Source organism: Erpetoichthys calabaricus, chromosome 17 (genome assembly GCF_900747795.2).
Source record: "Erpetoichthys calabaricus chromosome 17, fErpCal1.3, whole genome shotgun sequence".
NCBI lineage: Eukaryota > Metazoa > Chordata > Cladistia > Polypteriformes > Polypteridae > Erpetoichthys > Erpetoichthys calabaricus.
Window position 1 is genome coordinate 86,720,942 of NC_041410.2, and position 22,595 is coordinate 86,743,536.

General features: G+C 35.0%; 1 protein-coding gene across 2 annotated transcripts in view; it reads left to right on the plus strand.

Annotated features, from left to right (window-relative positions):
* trpm7 (transient receptor potential cation channel, subfamily M, member 7) overlaps positions 1-22,595 on the plus strand; it is a 119,615-nt gene that overhangs the window by 57,926 nt on the left and 39,094 nt on the right. For both annotated transcript variants that reach the window (XR_007933720.1, XM_051920263.1), the window contains exons 7-14: positions 80-251; positions 3,773-3,947; positions 9,537-9,660; positions 10,323-10,395; positions 11,327-11,427; positions 14,106-14,240; positions 20,232-20,285; positions 20,369-20,509. Coding sequence is in view for 1 of the 2 variants with exons in the window: in XM_051920263.1 (XP_051776223.1) it covers positions 80-251; positions 3,773-3,947; positions 9,537-9,660; positions 10,323-10,395; positions 11,327-11,427; positions 14,106-14,240; positions 20,232-20,285; positions 20,369-20,509 (975 nt within the window). In the remaining variant the exon portion in view is untranslated. The remainder of the gene's footprint in view (positions 1-79; positions 252-3,772; positions 3,948-9,536; positions 9,661-10,322; positions 10,396-11,326; positions 11,428-14,105; positions 14,241-20,231; positions 20,286-20,368; positions 20,510-22,595) is intronic.

A 22,595-nucleotide genomic window follows, 5' to 3' on the forward strand; every position in this document is an offset into this window, starting at 1 on the left:
AGTCTGTTTTGGCTATATCAAATTAAGTATTTTGTTTTTAGTATTTTTTTTTTATTTAATCCTTTCACTTGTCGCTTAGGTTGTTGCACCTTATCAAACACTACTAAACCCCCTAAGTAAACTAAATGTCTTGAACAATCTTCATTCGCACTTCATTCTGGTGGATGATGGAACAGTTGGAAAATACGGAGCAGAAGTAAAGCTACGCAGAGAATTAGAGAAACACATTAATCTGCAAAGAATTCATGCAAGTAAGTGTTGTCAGCAAGTCAAGTGCAAGTGCACATACCTCATTAGTAGTGGGTTGTTTAAAATATTTGTCCTTTTTAAATTTTCACTTAAACCTTTTAATGCATTACCTATAGCAATGGTTCTCCGTGTTCAGTCCTGGTGGCCCCCTGTGATGGCAGGTTTTTGTCCCAACACACTTATTCTCTAAATTGGACTCCAATATTAGTCAAACAAGTCGTCATTTTCCCAGGTTGTTTTTTTTAAACATGCTGTACTTTTACTGAATTAAGCAAGAAATTATATGTATTACATGTCCTCACAGGTGGCGCAGTGGTAGTGCTGCTGCTTTACAGTAAGGAGACTGTGGAAGATTGTGGGTTCGCTTCCCGGTTCCTTCCTGTGTGGATAGCGCTTTGAGTACTGAGAAAAGCGCTATATAAATGTAATGAATTATTATTATTTATTATTATGGGTATGAATTCATTTTTTTCCATATAAATACTGTGTATATAAAATATATATTTTTAATGTTGTGGTTATTTAGACAATGATTTACTTACTGGTAAGCACAACTTAGGGTAATTACCACTCCAGTAGTTGCAACTTTCAAAGTCATTTGTGCTGGTGTCTGTTGTGATCAACATCTTCTGTATTCAGGTACAATTAAGAAAGCAAATTCCATAGAAACAATGAATTAAAAAAAAAAAAAAAAAAAAAGTAAGCATTTAAATTTACAGAAAAAAATATACATCTTAAATTCATATAAGTGTAAACCTGACAGTATTGCAGTTTTTGTTAATGCAAAATAAAAGGGAATAATAATAAAATTGTTTGCATTTATATAGCGCTTTTCTCACTACTCAAAGCACTCAGCAATTGCAGGTTAGAACCGGCAACCTTCCGATTGCCAGTGCAGATCTCTAGCCTCAGAGCCACCACTCCACCTGTATAAGGGTCAGATAATTAAACAATGAGATCTATTAAATATAACAATAATTGAGGAAATGGTTGGAGCAAAAACCTGCGGCCACTGACCTATAGTACAAAAAAATATTATATTAAACTTAACAGTTTCATTATTTTTACAGGCTTCTTTATAATGCTTAAAGTTTTGTGCATTTTTACAGTACTAGGGTGTTGTACCGTGTTAGCCATTATGAATGTAGAGAAAAGCCAAGCAAAATGACACCTTTTATTAGCTAACTAAAAAGATTACAATATGCAAGCTTTCGAGGAAACTCGGGCCCCTTCTTCAGGTAAGATGTAAAGATGTGCATTTTTACTAAAATGTATTTCTGTATAAATTCAGTATGCAAGTGTCTCTCCACAAGTCCTCCAGCTTTTAGTTTCGCAGTGCCAGGAGCTGTTAACTGAGAGGATTTTAGGCAGATTACGTCAAATTCACCTGTTCATAAATGAACATGACCAGCAGTATGTAGTATATTTCCTTCATTGTATTGAATGTAATTTTAAATTAAATGTCTAACATTTGTGTTGCCTTGTTAGGCAAATCCTCTGCAATTTTTCGTTTACAATCTGAATAGTGTTCTGCATGATGTTATGGTAAAATGCATGGCATTTGTTTTATTGCTACCACTAATGTAGAAAATGAAAGTGCCTAAAAACACTTTTTTCTTCAATTTGGACTTATAATTTGCCAATACTGTGTATTTAATGCACTGATCCAGTCTTGGAATCTGCTGTCATATTTCTATAAGAATAAACTAAGTGGTTAGTTGAGTGACAAAAAAAATTATTTGGAAAGGTCATGTAGATATTTTACAGAAAGTTAGACTGGAATGAGAGAAAAGAAGATAATATGCAGTCCGTTTGACTTAACTGTTAAGGTGTTTCAGGAGAATAATGTAAATGATTTTAATGAGGTATTAAAGAAGAAAGGAGAAAATATCCAAATTTAGGTAGAGTATTCATGATGAGAAAGATTTTAGTTTGACCTCAGAAAAGCACTGAAAATAAAGAGGTTTCAGAACATAACTAATAGTTATAGCTACAGAAGAAGTGAGATGTACAAGGAATTGATCACTCGGAATTCTTGGAACAACATAGAATATATAATGCACATGTGTCTCATGAACTTCTAAAAGCCAATGCAGAGTCAGATGCTTTAAACTGTTGAGGCCATTCTGTGAGGACATGGGAGCTTCCCAGAAAGACTGTTTGTGGAAAGTAAGGAGTGAAATGAAACAGTTGTAGCTGTAAATAGATGATAATCTATGCTGCCTGGTGACACTTTATACCTATTTATATTTTAGCTACTGTCACAAAGGTGGCTTTGCAAATTATAAGTCATAGTTAGTTACACATTTCCAATCAGTCTGTTATTATCTGGTCTATAAATACAGTACATTGCTGTCTGTGGTTAAGACAGGTAATAAATGACAAGAATGTGTTGACCTAAGCTAAATAAGATAAGGTGACCTACTAAAATAATACTTTTGTAAGGCACAAGGATTGCCTTAACTGAGAGACTGTTAATTACTTTTGTTTAAGAATTCTATAAATGTGGTGGACCCATTCATTTAATATGAAATGCACATACAAATTATATGCTAATTACTGTAACTTAGGTAAGCTAGTGATATGGAATTATATCGAAGAATGTGTACTTGGGTTTTAATAAGACAAGAGGGCAGTGTGGCTTGGCAAGCGTTTTTCATTATATTTGGAGGGGAGGAAAAAAAAACTTTTTAATGGAAAAGATTTTTTTTTTAAGCAGTTAATTGTTTAAAGTAATTAATATCAAGGTTCTGAAAGAAGAGCAATTTAATTTTGATTTACAAAAGTGTTGTGTTATAGAATAGTGGGACTTCTATCTAGATGTGTATGTATCAGAAATAATACAAGAAGTTAAAAAGAAAACTTTCCATTTTAAGTCTGCAGTATTACAATTTAATATATTTATCAAATGTTTTATAACATTTGTATATCAAGAAGAATGTAATGATTTATATGGGTATAGTGCTGTTACAAGGGAGGTTACTGTTTTGTGATGCAGTAATATGTATCCAGTTATATACAAAGTTCTTGGTGAACAGTATTTGCCTAAATAGTATTACACTTTCTGTAAAGTAATGCTTAAGGTGTTATTTATGAATTGGTTGTAAAAAAAATACAAATCACAGAAAAGGTTGCATGATGGTTCAATAAAACAGAACACTGCAAATGATTTTAAATATCACAAATGTATCGGTTTATGTTAAAATGTTTAAATAAATTTCACAAACTGCCGTGAAGGAATAATCTATAGCACAGATGACAGGCAGAGAAAAGTGCTTTAATATTGATGGGCATCAACACACCGCTCCATTCAAGACATTCGAAATTCTAGAAAAACGTGCATTTGGAATTTATACCGAAATTCACACTTAAACCTGTGTGTGTGTGGTTTTTTTTTGTATTTATATATTTTAATATTGTCTGTCATTTTCAGGGGAATGTCTTTTTGAACCTCTTAATTTTTTATAGTAGTTTCACAATAAAGCCTATTCTACCTTTTGTAACACGTAAACATTTTTTTCAGGAATTGGACAAGGTGTACCTGTGGTAGCCCTGATATTTGAAGGGGGACCCAATGTGATTCTCACTGTGTTAGAGTACCTGCAGGAGAGCCCCCCAGTTCCAGTGGTGGTTTGTGAAGGAACAGGTCGAGCAGCAGATATTATTGCATATATTCACAAACAAACTGAGGAAGGAGGGTATGTTTTCAAACATTTGTCTTGTCAAATTTGTTACATTAATAGCTGTTTTTCCTTAATTTTGCAGTTGTACTAATTTGCTGAAGCCCATTTTTATAATACAGTTTTAATGATGGAATAGGTGTGAGAAACAAATTAATCTCCTAAAGACAGTGAAGGCGGAATAACGGATCTGAAAAACTGCTGTCTCTCTGTTAGAATTGCTTCAGAAAAGGGATGCTGAGATTTTAGAATTGGCAAGCCGAGATAAAATCTCAACACTGAATTATAAACTGAAATGCAAGTATATTAGTGGTAATATACAGTAGCAATGTTATTTGATCTCTACTATATCTATACCAGATGCACTGAATAGAGGTTCCAGACGATTGTTACTAGGCTAAATTTTAAAGTAGTGTATTTATGACTAACATTTTGAAGAATATTTGAATACTAATACAGTCAAATTTCAATTAAACCAGAAATGGCAAGGACGTCACACACAACACACAAACCACAATTAAAAGAATATTAGTTAAAATAAATCTCTGTTGCCAATGTCTGGTATGTCTGAATTCATTCCATCAGTGTCTGACACCTAAAACCCTTCCTTTCTCTTTGTAGATGCTGGGCTCACATAGCTATGTGGGGTCAGCCTGCTTGCTGGTTCTCTGCACCAGGGTTGTTTTAAATAGATTTGGAAAGAGCCACTGAGGGAGTTTAGATTTCTGTTTATCTGTCGTCTTCACTTACGTTTGTCACATTATGCGACTTTTTTTTGTGGGGTGAGTCAGGTTTGTTGATGCAGTCGCTGATCTTAGTGCTGCACCATGTCAAATTACACGACTGAAAATTGCTGCCTGTGTCACACTTACCGACTGAACGCTGACCTTCCGGTATAGTTGTACTGGATCTTTATTGTGACAGCCAACAGCGGGCTACCTAATGGAGCTGGTGCTGTGCGAAGGATTAACAGCTGTGGCTAGTATAGCAGAAGTCTCTGCCCTTCTTTTTTCCCTTTCAGTTATGGTATGTAAAACACTAGACATCCGGCAGTCTAGCTTCTCTTCTGTTTATGAGGTGCACAGCTTCTGTGCTGGGTGAAGAAGTGGCACTGTATGAAGGGTTAATAGCTGCATTCACCCACAGTCTCGACCCATTTTTTCCCATTTTGTTTTGGTACATAAAACAAGAGACATCACGCAGACAACTTTCTCTTCTGTTTGTCAGGTTGAAAACACCTGTGTTCCTAATTCCTGGTCGCTGCGTTCTATGTGTTGTATTTCTGGATCAGAATTCCTTGGTTGTCAGCTCTGATGCTCCAAGTGGGCTCTGTGTGTGAGTCTCAGGCTAGTTTGTCTTAGTCAATGGATATGTCACATTAGGTGATCTGCTTCACGGGAGCGCACTGCTAAGATTATGTAATTGAAGGGCCATGACTGGAAATCACTGGAAAAGCTGCGTAATGTGATTGGCCTTTAGACTGGTTTGCATGGGTAATGTGGAGTTCAAACTGAGTAAAGGCCATTTTATGTTCAGTAACCTTATGAGTCAAATTTAGCTGGAAAGGCATTAAATGTTGACCTACCTGTGTCTTGTAGTTAAATGTGTTTTAGGATTTAAGTTAACAGGCTTCTAACTCAATTATTTTATGTTATGGAACTTGCATGGTGAACAGTTGCTTGGATTTGTCTAGGGGAGAGAAGGGGGATAAAGAGAAAGTGAAGAAGCTTAAAATATTTGCAAAGAAGGGTTACAGAGGCGAGAGTGGTAGATTAGGTAGTGTGCAAGGGGGAAGTGTTTTTAGTTTTAGAAGCATGTGTATGGACCCAAGAGAGGTGATGATATTCAAAAGCTTGAATAAACCTTGGCTACACGATTGTCTAGTTCCAATTAAAAATGCTTGTTCTTTCATTGTTTTCTCTTACCCTTGACTTGCACCTGCTTAGAAAGTTTTCTCACTGGAGATAATGAATGTAATTCTCAGTCCTTGTCACAAATGAGATATAACTGTACAACTATTTCTGTCAGTAAAGAATCGGTACACTGCAGCAGACAATGTGGTGTCTGCTGGTTGGTCCTGTATTATTACTATATTCACTGTGGATAATATGAAAACTGGATGATCTACTCCTGAATAATCAAGGGTTAACTAGATATTATTTCCACAATTCCTCAAATAAAAAGTGTGGTCTGTTTAGTGAGGCAGCTTCTATTGTTAGTATTAAAGACAGACATAAAAAAAAGATGAGTATTGTTCCTTAGTTTTTATGTTGTATTTTATGTGAGAACTTGTTATGTACTGTGTCCTGTGTAAATGGTGAAGAAATGAATTTAGATGTGACTTGTATAAACGGAAGGCATATTTTGCTTTCTTGCTTTTCATCACGTATTCTGCAAGCACAACTCACATGTTGAGTGCGCCCAGGCCTCCTCATTTTAGTTCTGGAGCAGAGGTTTCTATTTCATTGGATTTTGCACGTCAGTGCCAGCATGAACAGTGCTGCTTTCCAGAGGTTTTCAGACAAATCACCAGTAGTGACCTCCTGACCAGTCATGTCTTAAGTGAGTACTATGACGTAGAATGCATTCCTTTTTTCAAGAGCTATGCAGTTACAGTACATTTCAGTTGCACTGATTTTACATTATTGTCCTTTAGTGAACATTCCCTGCTCCTAGTAATTATTCTCCTTCTCAGTCTTAACAAATGACCAAATTGGGGCACAAAATAGAAATTATGAAAAAGGTGTAGGACTAAACTGTTGCGTCCAAGAAAGGCTCTCATATATTATAGAATAAATTAATTAACCCCTTATAAGGCCATTTTCAGTTAATTTAGCATGTTCTTAAACCACTGCAAATGTGCCCAAGTCCATTATTTTACACTATACATTGGACTAAGCCCTTCTTCTGGCTTAAATCCAGTAAGGACTATAAGTGGGTCAGGATATATTTTCCTTTGCTGTGAGAGTGTAAAACTAGAGACCTGGGTGGTTTGGGGTGAGTCTGAGGTAAAAGCAAAAAATGTGTCAAGGGTAGGATGGCACTTGGTTATATCCCTTGTAGGATGAGTCTGCTCCTGGAGGTGTACATAAATTTCTTATTTGTTTTTTATTGTATCAATCCATGCCTTAGAACTATCAGAAAAAGGAGCGAGTTCTTTGGAGAGTGGCTTACCTCTTTTTGTTTGAGAATATAATTTTACGATCTTTCCTTGTAAGCAGTTATATAATTATGAGATCATTCCTTTGCCCATGGGTTTAGGTTGTGGTAATGTGCCTTTAGAGGTAGATTTGGAAAGAAATCTCCAATCTTATAAAAATGTGGTGAACAGTTATTTCTCAGATCGCTGTCTGAATGGCATGAAGATACTTCAGTTGTAGAAGTCCCCAAGGTAGAGACTGAGTGGAGAACATATCAAGGACAAGGGAAATGCATAATTTGTGTTTAAGGGAAAACTACTTTATTGGCTTTCTGTATTCCATTAAAGTTGCATCATTTAGATCAGTCACGGACAAAGTCAGTACATCACCCCCTACGCTCACACTTCATATTAACCTCAGCACCCTTCACCTACCCAGTATGGACAGCTGTGTGATCAAAGAAACCATTATGAATATGTCCACCACAGGTATTTGTGCTTCAGAAAGTTAACAGACTCTTAACTTATTTTATGCTAAAATTAATAGTTTTACCAAGTTATGGAAAAACTTTGAATCTTTCCTCATACGTTTTTAAAGGAATTTAATTTCCAATTGAGTAAAATTAGTTGAAAGACAAGCAATGTAATGTAGGATATCATAATAATAATTTTTTCTGACAGACGATCCAACAGGTGTTGCTCCAAATAATGATGTTACAGGATTTTGAGTAACTGCATAATTCTCAGCCAGTTTTGGATTAATAAAAATCCCTGTACCAATATGATTTGAATGAACTGTAGTGTTCCCAAAATATAGGAATAATAGCATCCACTTTAAATGGCTAAACTGAATATATTTTTCAATAAGTAGAATGGTTTGTAAATAAGCTTACAGAAAAAGCATACTGAAAGGATGAAGTAAACATTCTCTTTCAATTGTAACATTTACAGATATGCCATTACAGACTGAGTAGTAGTCTTCCTCCAGAATTGTATGGCCCAAGGTTTGGAAGATAATGTGGTTGAATGAACTGTAGAGTGTTTACAAAACATAGGAATAATAGCATCCACTTTATCTACCCTAGCGCTAACTGAATATATTTTTCATTAAGTAAAATGGTTTGTAAATAAGCTTGCAGAAAAAGCATACCGAAAGGATGAAGTAAATGTTCTCTTTCAATTGTAACATTTACAGATATGTCATTACAGACTGAGAGGTAATGTCTTCCTCCAGAATTGTATGACCCAAGGTTTGGAAGATAATATGGTAGCTAAAATTTGATAATAGCATAACAATTCTGTGTTGGATTCCTGGAACGGAGACATTTCTTATGCCAAAATAACTAAAGTTCAGTATTTGACAAGTATACATTTTAACTGCATTAATTCTTGTAAATGAGAGGTACATTAGTGACAATATCCTGCCCAATTCACTTGAAAATTGTTGTCTGAACAAATCTTTAGGTGTTTGTGTAATTATGATTTTTAAAGATTTTATATCAGATGGTGAAAGAAAATTGTTCAAATCTGATCAAAAACCAGAAATGCTTAACTAGAGAAATATCCAGAAATCTTATAACAACTTTTCTCTAGTATGTGATGAGTCTGAGATGTTAACTTACATATTAGCAACATTTTGTATGTACTGGACTGTCACTTGGTATTACCCAAGCTTCCACAGTATTACTGAAATGGACAAATGGCTTAGTACAAGTAGGACAAGCCATGGCTAGCCTTCTTTTCACTAATGACCTAGGACAAAGTGCATTCAGAGTTAGAATTCCACATTTTAGTCTAAGCTGTAATTTCTGGTTTAAGATCTGTAATTAAAAGTTTAAAGGTAAGTAGAGCTTCTGGGTGCTGTGGCAATGGCAGCATCTACAATACATACTGTTAAATGGGTACGACAGAATATTGTAAGTGGCTTTCCTAGTTTGGAGAATATGGCCAGCTTGCTTTTTTAACAACTGAAATGTACACAGTAATACTACTAATTTTGTCTTCTGTTTCCACAGTTTAATTTAAATTAATAGGAAAAGGAGGTTTTCAGAGATTAGGTGTTAAAACATAAGAAAGAGCAGGTTCCATGACTTTGATTTCAAATTTTGCTGCTGGGGAAAAAAGAGTATACAACCCCACAAAAAACAACTCGTATTTATTAAATGATCTGAAGCTTAACTATAAGGTGTTATGTGAGAAATAAGTTTATGGCTTCATTTTAAGCTCTTGTTCACTTTTACCGATTGTTGGGTTTTTGACATTGTTCGTATAAACATTACCACTGTGCTCACAAGCTAATGTAAGAATAGGAAGATAAACATGGAATAGTATTGATTGCTTTTTTGAAAAAATTTAGAAAACAATATCTCTGCTTATTTTTGTTTGCAGTATGAACTACAGAATATATATATTGGAATGTAATGGACTCTTCAGATATCCTTCACTAATTCCACCCCCTTGCTTTCCAGTGGTTTGCCTGTTGGTGTTGAAAGTGAAATTATTTCAACAATTAAAAAAACATTTAACTTCAATCAAAATGACGCCGTCCATCTTTTTCAAACCCTTATGGAATGCATGAAAAATAAAGAACTGGTAAGAATATTCACAAATTGTATAAGAGAGCGGGTTGATGCCCTGAACTAAGTATTAGTAAACTTTGTGGCCTGTTCCATGTTCTTACTAGGCTCCGACTTTCATGTCTAATTTGCTAACATGAGATTAATGAATGTTTTCTCACTGTTCCATGCTGCTGGAATTGTGTTCAGACAAGCTTCCAGTTAATTTATTTGACTTCTTCCTTTATTTTACCTACCACAATTGGTTCTCTTCTCTACAATATATCTAATATATGTCAAGTTCATCTAAGGTGTTAGAAAATAAGTTGGTGTTAGTTTTTTTAATCTTTTATATGTTTTACATTGGCCAGAAGGATAACCTTTAAATCTTCAGCATGATTGTAGCTTCTCTTGTTGCTAGAGTTTATAGTACAAAAAACTGATAATAGCATCGAGAAGCCAAACGTAGGACTAGACATTGTCAAAAAACCTGCAGCAATGTCACTTTTTATTTTAGACATTATAATTACAAACTAATTTTCCCTCTGACAGGAAATTTAGCAAATCGAAGCATTTCAACATAGGTGCTTTAGTTTCTTAAAAGTATTACAACCACAGAATGTTTGACAAATAATTTACAAACTATTTGATTGTTTACATTATTGCTTTACATTGAGAACAATACATATTTATTTTTAGATTACAGTATTTCACATTGGTTCAGAAGACCACCAAGATATCGATGTTGCAATTTTAAGAGCCTTGTTAAAAGGTACTTTTTTTTCTTTTATAGGAACTAAATAAAATATTTTTATTAAACCTGGGGAATGAAAGTTTAAAATATAATAATATCTAATGTATGACAGATGTATGGTATTTGTACAATTTCTTCTAATTGAGGAATGAAGTTGTGGTCATTTGATTTTATGTTGTTTGTTTGAACTTTTCCTACTGATAGTTATATCAACATTTTATTTTTTTGTTGTTTTGAATTTCAATCTGTATTTTAAATGTGTAAAGAGATTTCTGAAAATAACATTTCATATATCATGTAACCATGAGCAAAATGACTACACTGCACCCATGGCTGAATTACTACAGTAAAGTAATTAAAGAAAAGCCATGCAAACAGGAGAACAGCATAGCATCGGTGTGCCTGTTTGTCGTTGTATTAGGCTACATGTGTAGGTATTAGCACTTCAAAATTACACAAATAAACAAAACAAAATGTGCATCTGTAGCAAGTGTGGTGTCAGACATATTAAGATGCAGCTGTCCATTTTCTCAAAGCGAGGTATTTCTAACCTCTGTTAGTAAAGATTATTTTTTTTCACTTATGTTCACCTTAAATTAGTCTAAACTTTTTTCATTTTTTTGTTCATATTTCCACTGCACTGCGGTGGGCTGGTGCCCTGCCCGGGGTTTGTTTCCTGCCTTGCGCCCTGTGTTGGCTAGGATTGGCTCCAGCAGACCCCCTGTGACCCTATAGTTAGGATATAGCGGGTTGGATAATGGATGGATGGATTTCCACTGCACTTACAGTTTCTGGCAATTAAAATGATTTTACTAGAAGTATGTTTGTACTTGGTGTTTGTTAGATAAGTTTAGTTAGAGTTGGTGTGCTGAACTCTGTGTTTTTGTTTTGCTGTAGAGCAACCTTGAGTCAATTTATTCCTGATTGTATTTCTATTTTTTGTTTGCAGGTACTAATGCTTCTGCATTTGATCAGCTTGTCCTGACACTGGCCTGGGACAGAGTGGATATTGCAAAGAATCATGTTTTTGTTTATGGTCAACAATGGCTGGTAAGTATTAAAAAAAAAAAAAAAATACTAACATTAAAAATCTTTGTTTATTGACACTATAAGTCAACTAATGCCCAACATAAAAGTAACATTTTACAAGAGCTATCTAGTATAAGGCAGTGTGCTTGGCTGTACAGTAATCCCTCACTTATTGCGGGAGATAGGTTCCAAGGCCGACTACGATAACTGAATTTCCGCGAAGTAGGGACACCATATTTATTTAATTATTTAACGTGTATTTGGACATTTTTAAACCCTCCCTGTATTGTTTACAACCCACCGTTCCCTCTATTAAAAACAGGGACAACTGCTAAGCAATATGAAATCGGTAGATAAGTTTATACTTACTGTATATCGAAGTACACGTAGCAGCTTGTAGGCGGTCATGACGTCGTCGACCTTGTTGCAAAGATTCCTAAAGCAGATTCCATCCAGACTACTGCCTTATCACGTCCACTTGCAACTCGTTTTGCACCCTGGTTAAAGGACACTGCGGCCGTAGATCTTATATGCTTTTCCTCCTTTTTAAATAAAAAGAATCGATGTCCTGCGGCGGTGTAGCTGTTCCCTTCCTTCAACATATCCAAAACTTTTACCTTTTCTGCAATCATTTGCATCTTCTGTTGGTGCTTGGACACGGCCCCTGAAGCATTAGCACGTTAATGATGAATGAGTGAGATGAGACTTCCTGGTTAATGCAACACTCCGTCGCTGAGCCAATCAGCAGCACACAGGAACTTAACTGCGTGCTCTGATTGGGTAGCTTCTCAGCCATCCGCCAATAGCATCTCTTGTATGAAATCAACTGGGCAAACCAACTGAGGAAGCAAGTAAAAAGACCCATTGTCCGCAGAAACACGTGAAGCAGCGAAAAATCCGCGTTATGTATTTAGATATGCTTACATATAAAATACGCGAAGTCGTGAATCCGCGAAAAGTGAACCGCGAAGTAGCGAGGGATTACTGTATCAGTAAATTACTGATTTCTCAGAGTTAGCAGACAAGGGGGAACACAAGTATTTTACCTCAAACTTTGACTCATTGTGGTTTGTATCATGTTTCCTTCTTTAAAAAATCAACAGGTCATGTGACTGGGTAACTGCCATAATGTGACACAAGTAAATGGAGATTTTTTTTTTTTTATTGATGTTTTCATATTGTTTACTATTTGTTCAGTATTGGTCCCTATTAAAGAGAATTGTCAGGAACTGTGTTGCCTCTGTTATCCATAACACTATAAGGTTAAAAACATTTTCTTGGCCATTACTACAAGCTGTTTCTGAATTAAAGCAGTTCGGCAAAGAGTGGGCTAAAATTCTTCAACAATGATGTGAAAGACTGATAATCAAATAATAGGAAGCATTTAGTTGCAGTTATTGCTGCCAAAGGTGCTACCACCAAATTTTGAAACTAGAGGCAATTACGTTTTCACATGGATGTACAGCTTTGTTTTTTCCTTGAATAAAGAAAATAATCCTTTAGAAACATATTGTGTGCTCATTCAGGTTCCATTTCTCTAATCTTTCATTTTGTGTATTAGTCTGAGGCCATTCATTGTGTAAAATGTGCAAAAACAGAAGACATTTGAAGAAGGCTAAATACTTTTTCACAGCACTGTGGTTGTACTAGGGTCTGCGTATTTTGGCATACACAAGAGATGGCTATCAATACACTGAACTGAGAGGTACACTGAGAAGAATTCAATAAAGTGCGTGTGTCTCCTTTTGATGTTCTTCTGCCCATTCAGTTTATCACAGTTGTATTAATTTCTCTGGTGTCTCATGAAGTTAGATTTCTCAATTACTTTCTCAAATCTGGTAGTGTTTTTTTTTTTTTTTTTTTAAATATAAAGCAGTTGGTCTGACCTATAAATAGATCTGATGATCAATTAGCTAAACTGTTGGGCAACATTCTGCAATAACTGTTAAGCAGAATTTAAGACTTTGGATTAAATGTTTTTGAGGAGACCAAACTTTTTTTTTTCCCCCTTACCCTTTAGTGACCACAATTTTCCATTCACAGGTAGATGGACATATGGATAGGTAGATGTAGGGATAGTCATGACAGTAACATAAATCTGGTTTTTAATTCGACTAAAGTGCTAATAGTAGATTTCTCATCACTGAATGTAAACTAAATATCTACATTTTATGTAGAAATAGGAAAGTATATATACTTTTTGGTCTGAAGCAACACTGACTGTCTCAGAGTAGTAACCACACAATGTATACAAATGGTCATGTCAGTTTCACTTTGTTTTGTCCATCTCTCCACTCTAAATTTTTAATAAGTGTTATAAGTTATGGAGAGAGGCCAGGGAATCTCCTTTGATATCAGAAATGGAGCAGTCACATTCACTTTGCCTTTGTGTACACTTCCTGCATCTTTAAGCAGCTTTGTAGTATGTGTCGATTGCAACACTTCTTAAAGTGAAGTACATGCAAAATGAACATATGTGTAGTATGTTTCAAGTACTTTTTATGTTGCTATTAAAAGATTTGAGTCGTTTTCTTTAGAGTTTCTGCCTTAAAGCACATTTTCTCTGTATATGATTAATATTACAGTTCTTGGAGAATTGACAGACTGAGGTCCTGTATTACAGTTTAATTAATATTTAGTAGTTTTTATTTATCATTATGTACTTGCTCTATTATTTATTTGTTTACTTTTATTTGCAGGTTGGTTCTCTGGAGCAAGCTATGCTAGATGCCCTGGTCATGGATCGTGTTGAATTTGTAAAACTTCTGATTGAAAATGGAGTTAGCATGCACAAGTTTCTCACAATCCCTCGGCTAGAGGAACTGTACAACACGGTATACATTTAAAAATGATGAATTTAAATTTTGTACAAACATTAACTAACTAATTTCCAACAGGTTCAAAGGCACAACTTGTCAAGGCATCTACATCAGCATCAATAACTTTGGCAGCCTGTTGGTACTTTTTTTAAATATTGATTTTGTCAGGCCACTAAACCTGGCAAAGGAGCTGGAAGTGGCGATAGAGTGGATAACACGGTGTTAAAAGTAGACATGCTGTCTTTTTAACAGTGTGTTGTATGTAGGAAAATTAGCATTGATTGACATTCAAGATTTTGGTATTATTCTGATTAAGAATGTATTAAAGTGAGTTTCTATATATTTATTTCCATTCACTGGTCTTTATGTGACTGTTACACTGTATAAATAGTAAAGGAGACTAAATACAACTTTGTGGAGTTCTTGTGTTTGACTGAATGCATTTGAAAAAATGTTAACATGCCTCAACTGTCTGCAAATGATTGTAGAGAAAATTATGAATCCATAATGTATGATTCATAATTACTGAATTTATTAAATAATATATGAGGCTTAATGGCAATGAAAACTGAAGAAATCCATAAATAAGGTTGGTTCTTATGTCACAGCATTGTTAAGAAAAGGTAGATGTTATGTATGATAACTAATAGAGTGTCTTCTACCTTCTGTCTACACAGTAAGCACATTGGTTATCTTGTAAGGGCTCAGTCGGAGTCACTAGGATATTTCTTCATCAAATGTTCAATGGACGGGAGGACTACTGGCCTGTAGTCATTCTGACTGCTTGGCTTGGAAACCTTGGGACCTGGGGTAATGATTGACTGTTTCCATAGCTCTGGCACCAGTTAAAAAGCAAATGAAAAAACTGGAGAGAGCTGCTTGAAACAGGATTTTCAGGAGCCTCCCTGATATGCTATCTGGCCCCACAGCTCAGCTGGTTTTGACCTGGCGAAGAGATTCGTCACTTATATTTTGCTCCATCACAGAAATACTTCTGGCTTTTTTACAGAGTGTCTGTCTTTCCTACTTGTTAATTTTCAGTACTCAAATCATTGGTGTCAACTCAGGAATAAGAAGACATTTAGTTTCAATACCAAAAAGATTGTGATCATTTGGTCCCTGTGATAGTTTTCAGATCTTTCCAGACCTAGTTTGGGTTGTTATTACCAAATCACCTTTAGTTTTCTGTTCTCGTTGGTTTGTTTTCCTTTCTGCGAGTCATTTTACTTGCCTGTCTGTAAATCCTCCTTTTCTTCTGTTTCATTTTGCCAGAGAGCAGGTTGTTCTTTTCAGCATCTATGGCTCACTATATGGGCACCCTTTGCTATTAATGTTTTCACACAGAGTCACAAACTTGATATGTACAACGTTGTACTTTGTATAAGCAGCCAATCCAACATCTGCACTCAGTAAATCCCAGTCAGTTTAGAGAAGACACTCATGTAACTCTTGTATACCTGCTGTACTCAAGGCCTATGTTTTACCTGTTACAATTTCAGCTCGCATTTTCGTAGTAAATTAATGACTACATATGTAGATGCACTCAGAGCTGCACCACAAAGGTATTTATAAGCTCCAGCAAAATTTCCATAATGCTTGTCCAACATGTTGGCCCTCTATTGTTAATACTTACAAAACAACTGCTGATTAGCACTGTACAGAATTAATATCCAAGCAAATTGATTATTTTCTGCAGACAAATGCATCCCTAGAGGTCTCTGCAGGAATACTCTGGGGAAAGTCTGAAGGCATTTTTAAGAGGACAGACTATTTCATATCTTTCTTACAAAAATCGAAGTCAAGAATGCATCTGAGTTAATCAGTGAAATTACCAGAATAGATCTAGAATACACCAGGTTTCCAAATTAGGCACTTTATAGGAAAAGACAGGTTTTCTAATCAGAATTTAACCTCTTGAGTACTAAAGAAACAGAACAGCTCATTTTTAAATCACATCATTATTATAAACATGGAGAGAAGGCCAAATAAGATTTCAGCTCAACAAATCTGCAATATAGTAACAGCAATTACCAATGCAGATGGAGATAAAAAAAAAAAAAAAATTGTAGACCATAAAAATATAACCCAAACATTTAGGCAGAGTAGAATATAAGGACTTCTAGTACATCTCTAAAGAAGATATGACACAATCTAATGAGTTCTTTGACTAATTAGAGATATGAGACACAGCTAGATACTCTTAGTGCTGTGGAACTGGATAAACCTCTGACACACTCAGAATTACTAGATGCCATAAACTGACTTCAAAGTGGGAAAGAAGCCTGTCTCGATGGCTGCCCAGTGTAAATTTATTAAAATAAATAAATAATTAAAATTCAAATAAGTTAGCTCCACTATTATTAGCAACGTTTACAGAAGCTAAAGACAACAAAATTCTACCTCAGACTTTTTGCCAAGCATTATTTTCCATCTTTCCTAAGAATAATAAGGACTTGCTACAATGTGCGTCATATAGACCAATCTCACTTCTGAATAATGATGTTAAGATACTCTCCAAAGTTCTAGTTAAAAGGATTGAGATAGTGCTTTCTTCTGTAATATCACAAGACCAAACCAAATCACACACTTGGCTTCTAATCTTTGTTTGTTTAATATAATATATTCACCCATTAAGTCTAACACCCTATCTTTCGAAACAGAAAAAGCATTTGACATGGTTGAATGGGATTAGTCCAGGAGCCTCAGTTCATATTAACATTATTGTAAAAAAACCAATCAAACTAGTACGTGGTACTCAACAAGGATGTCCCCTATCACCATTGCTCTTTGCAATCGCCATTTACCGTTTAATTTTGAAATAGTGCTTTCTTCTGTAATATCACAAGACCAAACCAAATCACACACTTGAAGGACTTGAACAGAAAGTATCATTATATGTAGATGATATGGTACTGTATATATCTGCACCACAAAATCTCATGCCAGTAGTTCTAAAAAGCATTAGCAGATTTCCAAAAGATATCTGGACTCTGGAATTAATTTGAATAAAAGTGTGCTTTTTCCAGTGAACTCTCTAGCAAACACAATACAACACTGGACAGCTTCCCATTTATCTCAGTAGACCAGCTTATATAAAGCTCTTTTTCAACAGAATTTTGATGTCTGCATGGAAATAATTAAACAAGATGTGAAGATGATCCACCCTTCATCTCACATTAGCAGGTAGAATCAACACTGTTGAGAAGGTTGGGAAGGATGTTCATCTTTTCTATTTCAAACAATCCCCATATATTTTAACAAATCATTTTTTAAGAAATTAGATTCAAAAATACAATCATTTATTTGGAATTCTAAACATTAACGCATTCAAAGGGCACTACCTAACTTTCAGTTTTATTACTGAGCAGCAAATATACAGGCCATTAATATCTGGACATTGACACAAATTGATGAATATACACAAGCCTAGTCTGCAGTAGAATAAAAATCTTGCAATACTTCTTTATAGTCCCTGCTCTGTGCCCCAGTAAATACAAATTATTGTCAATAAACTAATAATCCAATTGCCCTTCATTCACTCAGAATTTTGAACCAATGTAGGAAGCACTTTAAGACAGAGAAGCTCTTATCGGATGCACCATTACATGAAAAACACTCTTTTCCAACCCTCTAAAAACATACACAAGTATTTAATGTTTGGAAAATGTCTGGGATTAAAAAATTTAGAGACTTGTACATCAATGTTTTTGCTTCCTACAAGCATTTGAACTTCAAATTTAATTTTTCATCAACACAATTTTTCCACTACTTTCAAGGCTACAAAAATTTGCCAAAATGGAACCTGCTCAGTTTTCCTCAACTTCCACCTATTTCTATTTCAGAAGAAATATTGATTAGTCTTGAAGACTTAGATAGCATCTCCTCAATTTTTAAAAACACTTTAAAGTCCCTTCCTTTCAAAGATCCCAGAGAACAACGGGGAAAATTTAACATTTCAGGTGTGGAAGGCACCCATTCACAGAATACACTCTAGCTCTGTATGCACAAAGCACTAAATTATTCAACTTAAAATGTTCTATCAAGCGTATTTATCTTGATTAAAACTATCCAAAATGTTTCCAGGTCAAGATTCAACCTGTGAACGTTACAATCTAGCTCCAGCCTCACTGGGCCACATGTTTTGGGTGTGCACCAAATTAACATTGTTTTGGACAAAACTCTTTGAATGCCTAACAGATGGGAGTGATTGTGACACCAAGGCTAACACATTAACAGCTGTGTTTGGTTGACTCCCAGATGGGCTTAAAGTGGAGAAGGACAAACAAATCGTAATTGCCTTTACCACACTACTAGCATGTATAGAAAATTCTATTCTTAAAGTTGATAATCTGTATGTATTAGAAAAGTACTATAAGCACATGTGAAAAGTAGACACTATATTTTATTAAGCATGACGATGTTAGAGTTAAAAAGACTTATGCCTACAAATTTTGTATTATTCTGTATGAGCTAGAAACCACCAATAGTTTATTAAGCCAAAAGTTAGATGTGCAGGAGAGCTGGAGAAAAGGTGTGCCCCTCGCTTAGACAGAGAATGTGAACTCTTTGGCTGTAAAGTATATTAGCAAACAAGAATAGTCCTTATCAAACAAATAAGATAGACAGTGCAGTGTTTGACACCCCCTTAACTAAAAATTATTGGTGGAATCAGAGGCAGGACTAGAGCAATGCAATGCTAGGAGTTAGATGAGGATGAATAATGACTTGTGTGATAAGAATTGTAATAAATGAGTTGCTTTCAGTTGTTTGCTCATTGTTCCATCTGAGACGAGTCTGTATGCGCGCCTTACAATAAAGCTTAATTCTGCTGTCTGTTCTGAAGTCTTCGAATGCTTTCTTTGGGGGCCGAGGGCACCCCTGCTGTGTCAGCCTGCTTCAGCACATGTAGACTTGTCTTTCTCAACTGGAAGAATCAACAACCCACCACCTTTATGTCAGTGGGTAACTGATGTCCTATACTACTTGAAATTGGAAAAAATCAAATTCTCACTCAGAGGATCTGTTTAAAGCTTTTTTTAAAATATGGCAGGATCTAATCAATAATTTGGTTTTGTTAAGTTTGATTAGATTGCATGGATTGTTGTTTGCTTTTAATTAAAATTAGTAAAATAAAAAAGTAAATAGGTTTGATGAAATGAAAGAATAATCTTTTAAATACACGTAAAATGTTTCGGTATTGATGTTTAGTTACCTCCAACTGTAACCACAATGTGTATCCGTAACTGGATTTAATGCACAATTAAAGTCTCCCACCATTATGAGCTTATGAGTGTTGCAAGCCATATTTTTAAGGGAGGACAGTTTTGTAACTATGGGTGTAACTAATCTCATTACTGTGGTTGTCATACACTGGTTCTTAACAGACTAGGAAATGCAATGGTTTAAAAAATATTGAAAATGAATGAAATACTGAAACTGGAATTCCAAGCTTTGCAGCACATATCAGAGAAATATATGGTGAAAAGATTTTGAGCAGCACAGTATCAAGAAGCAGCCAATAGCTTATTTAGTTAAACACCTGTAAGCAGGATCACACTGCTCTATGAGAAATTGCCATTGCCAAAAATATAAAGTTGCCTTTGGTGACGCACAAGGAAACAAATTATTAATTTTACCTTGGTAACAGCCTCCTAACAAGTCTAAACAACAGTGCATCTGTTTTTTGTTTTTTTACAGTTGATTGTTGTTTTCAAAGTGATATTAAATAGATAATCACTTATACAAAAACTTACTTATAGATGTCTTCTGAATGGGAAGCTTTTCAGTTATTTGGTTTTATTTATGCTTTGAGAATGTAGTTCAGTTTGCAATTTATATTTGTACATACTCAATACATTACATTTAGAATGACTTCAGGAATTTGATCGGTTACATTTTTATGATACTTTATTCTTGATGCATATTTATTTTTATTTTTTCACACCTTAGCATAGCCTTCTGACAAAAATTACCTTCATTTTATCGTTTTTTTTTTCTTTCATTTAGAAACAAGGCCCCACCAATCCAACCCTTTTCCATCTTGTTCGGGATGTCAAACAGGTATTTTCATGCTCCAACCTTTATTTCCACTATTAGTGATTTTGTGCTGCTTTTCATTTTTTTTTATTTGTACTTGCTTTCAGGGAAACCTTCCTCCAGATTACAAGGTCACGTTAATTGATGTTGGCCTTGTGATAGAATACTTGATGGGTGGAACATACAGGTGTAACTACACAAGGAAGCGTTTTAGAATTGTTTACAACAATCTCCATGGAAACAGCCGGGTATGTCTACTAGTATTTTTAATATTCTTAAATTTAAGTATTTATTGTAGGGTTGGGTGGTATGGCCAACAATTTTCACCATGATATAATTTAAAATGATCACAGTTACTGTAGGTATGTATCATGATATACTCTATGTGGATATACTTTTCAGAACTAATCCAATGTAGGGTGCTTCTGTTGGTGCAGTTTCATAGGTTAGTAGTGGGTAGTTCTGCTGTGATATTTATTTTCTTTTCTAAAGAAAGGTTTTAATCATCTGAAATAATTCCAAAATATTTTTATTGTGCAAGAAAATAAGAACTGAACAAGAAATAAATCTACATTGCCCATGCCTCTTAAGACACAGCATCTTGGAAAATAGGCATGTTGTGTTTTTCTGCCTTATTAAAAAAATACTGTTAAGTAGGCATCACATTCCAGGACCCAGATGTTCACAGTACTTGCTTTGTCACAGCCTGACACAATGATTCTTTTGCCAGGAAAATCAAAATTTGTATTTTGCTTGCTGATTTTTTTTAACATAATTGTCAATATGTAAACAGATTTTAAATTTGTTTTCGTTTTAGCACATGAAAATTGAAACCTACATGTTCTGTTAAAGGGTAGTTTATTGAATTAATCTAAGATCTTAATCTGTCTTGGTGAATAAATACAGGTGTTTGTACATGTTACATATATTGTAGAACATATTCACTATATAGTGAAGGCTGAGTAAGTATCATTTCCTTGTGTAATATTGTGATGAAAGATGTTGCAGTGTTCAAAATGGGCCTGCTTAGGCTGCTGCTGCTGTATATTCTAAAACCTCTATGAAGATATTAACTTGAACCAAATGAAAAATGCAAAGGTAGCCCGTGAAGCCAGGAATTAATTTGATAAACAGTCATACAGTTTTAAGTCCCTTTCACTATAAACATTTATTCAGTGTGAAATGTTTCAAAACCTGAATAAAAATGGCCTTATATATGAGCATATCGACCAAGATCCAAGAGTGTAAGCTGGTATAGAAAAAGGAAAAAAAGTGGGGTATAGGTAAATAAAAATGAACATGGTGTAGATACTGTACATCGATGACATGCGCATACTTTAATTCTAAATAAACAAAAGTTTAAAGAAAAATACAATTTTTAAGATGAGGATTTTCTATATAAAAAGGAAGGTTTTTATATAGAAATAAAAAAAAATGCATGCTACTGGACACTTTTTTTCCCTTTGGCAATACCAACTCTTAACTTTCACAAACAAAGGAACGCAAAATTCACAAAATTACTTATTTCTTTGAATGAATAATCACCTATTAATATCTAGGAGACATCACTTTGGAGGCTGCTAGTTATTTAGTTTCCTACAAACTGAGTCAGGGAGTGTTAAGAGCAGGTGTCTATAGTCCTATTGAGGTTCGGTATCTAAACCTTGAAATGAACAGTTCACTACAAGTATGTGGAACGTTCTGTTACAGTATTGCCCAAACTTAGTATTTCTGTATGTTTTTTTTCATAATGTGTTCCCTTTATGTAGTACAACAAACTCATGGATGGTAATCTTACAAGTTTGTGTTAGCAGGGGCACAAATTGTTTCTTATGCATTTACTTTGGTTCTAGCCATCCATGTGGGGAAGTTGGGTTGCAGAAACTTTGTGGGACCATGCATTCAGCATCTGTTGAGCGTTGTTGAAATGATGTGAGCAAAGGTAAAGATGGCAATGAAGAAATTAGCAGATGCGGCAGAACAACCAGGTTTCTGACTGTACCTAAGGGGGAGAGATAAAAGCTGGGAAACACCAAATTTGTAAGAGCAGCAGTAACATTCCATAAGCAGGCCTAGAACATCTTTTGTGGGGAACCACAGAGTAAGGATTACATCTGGGAAACAATGTATGCTGAGGCTAGTTGCAGGGCATGGTAGGAAGATGTTTCTGTCACTGACCAACCACTAGAAGAAGGTTCAGGATTAAAGGGGCAAAACATCATTGAGACATGGCTTCCTCTTGACAATCCTAGAGCTTGTATGAAGGCACTAACCAAGGTGCAGTAGGCAACAATGACCAGTGGGTAATCTATCGACCCATACATTGACCTAATG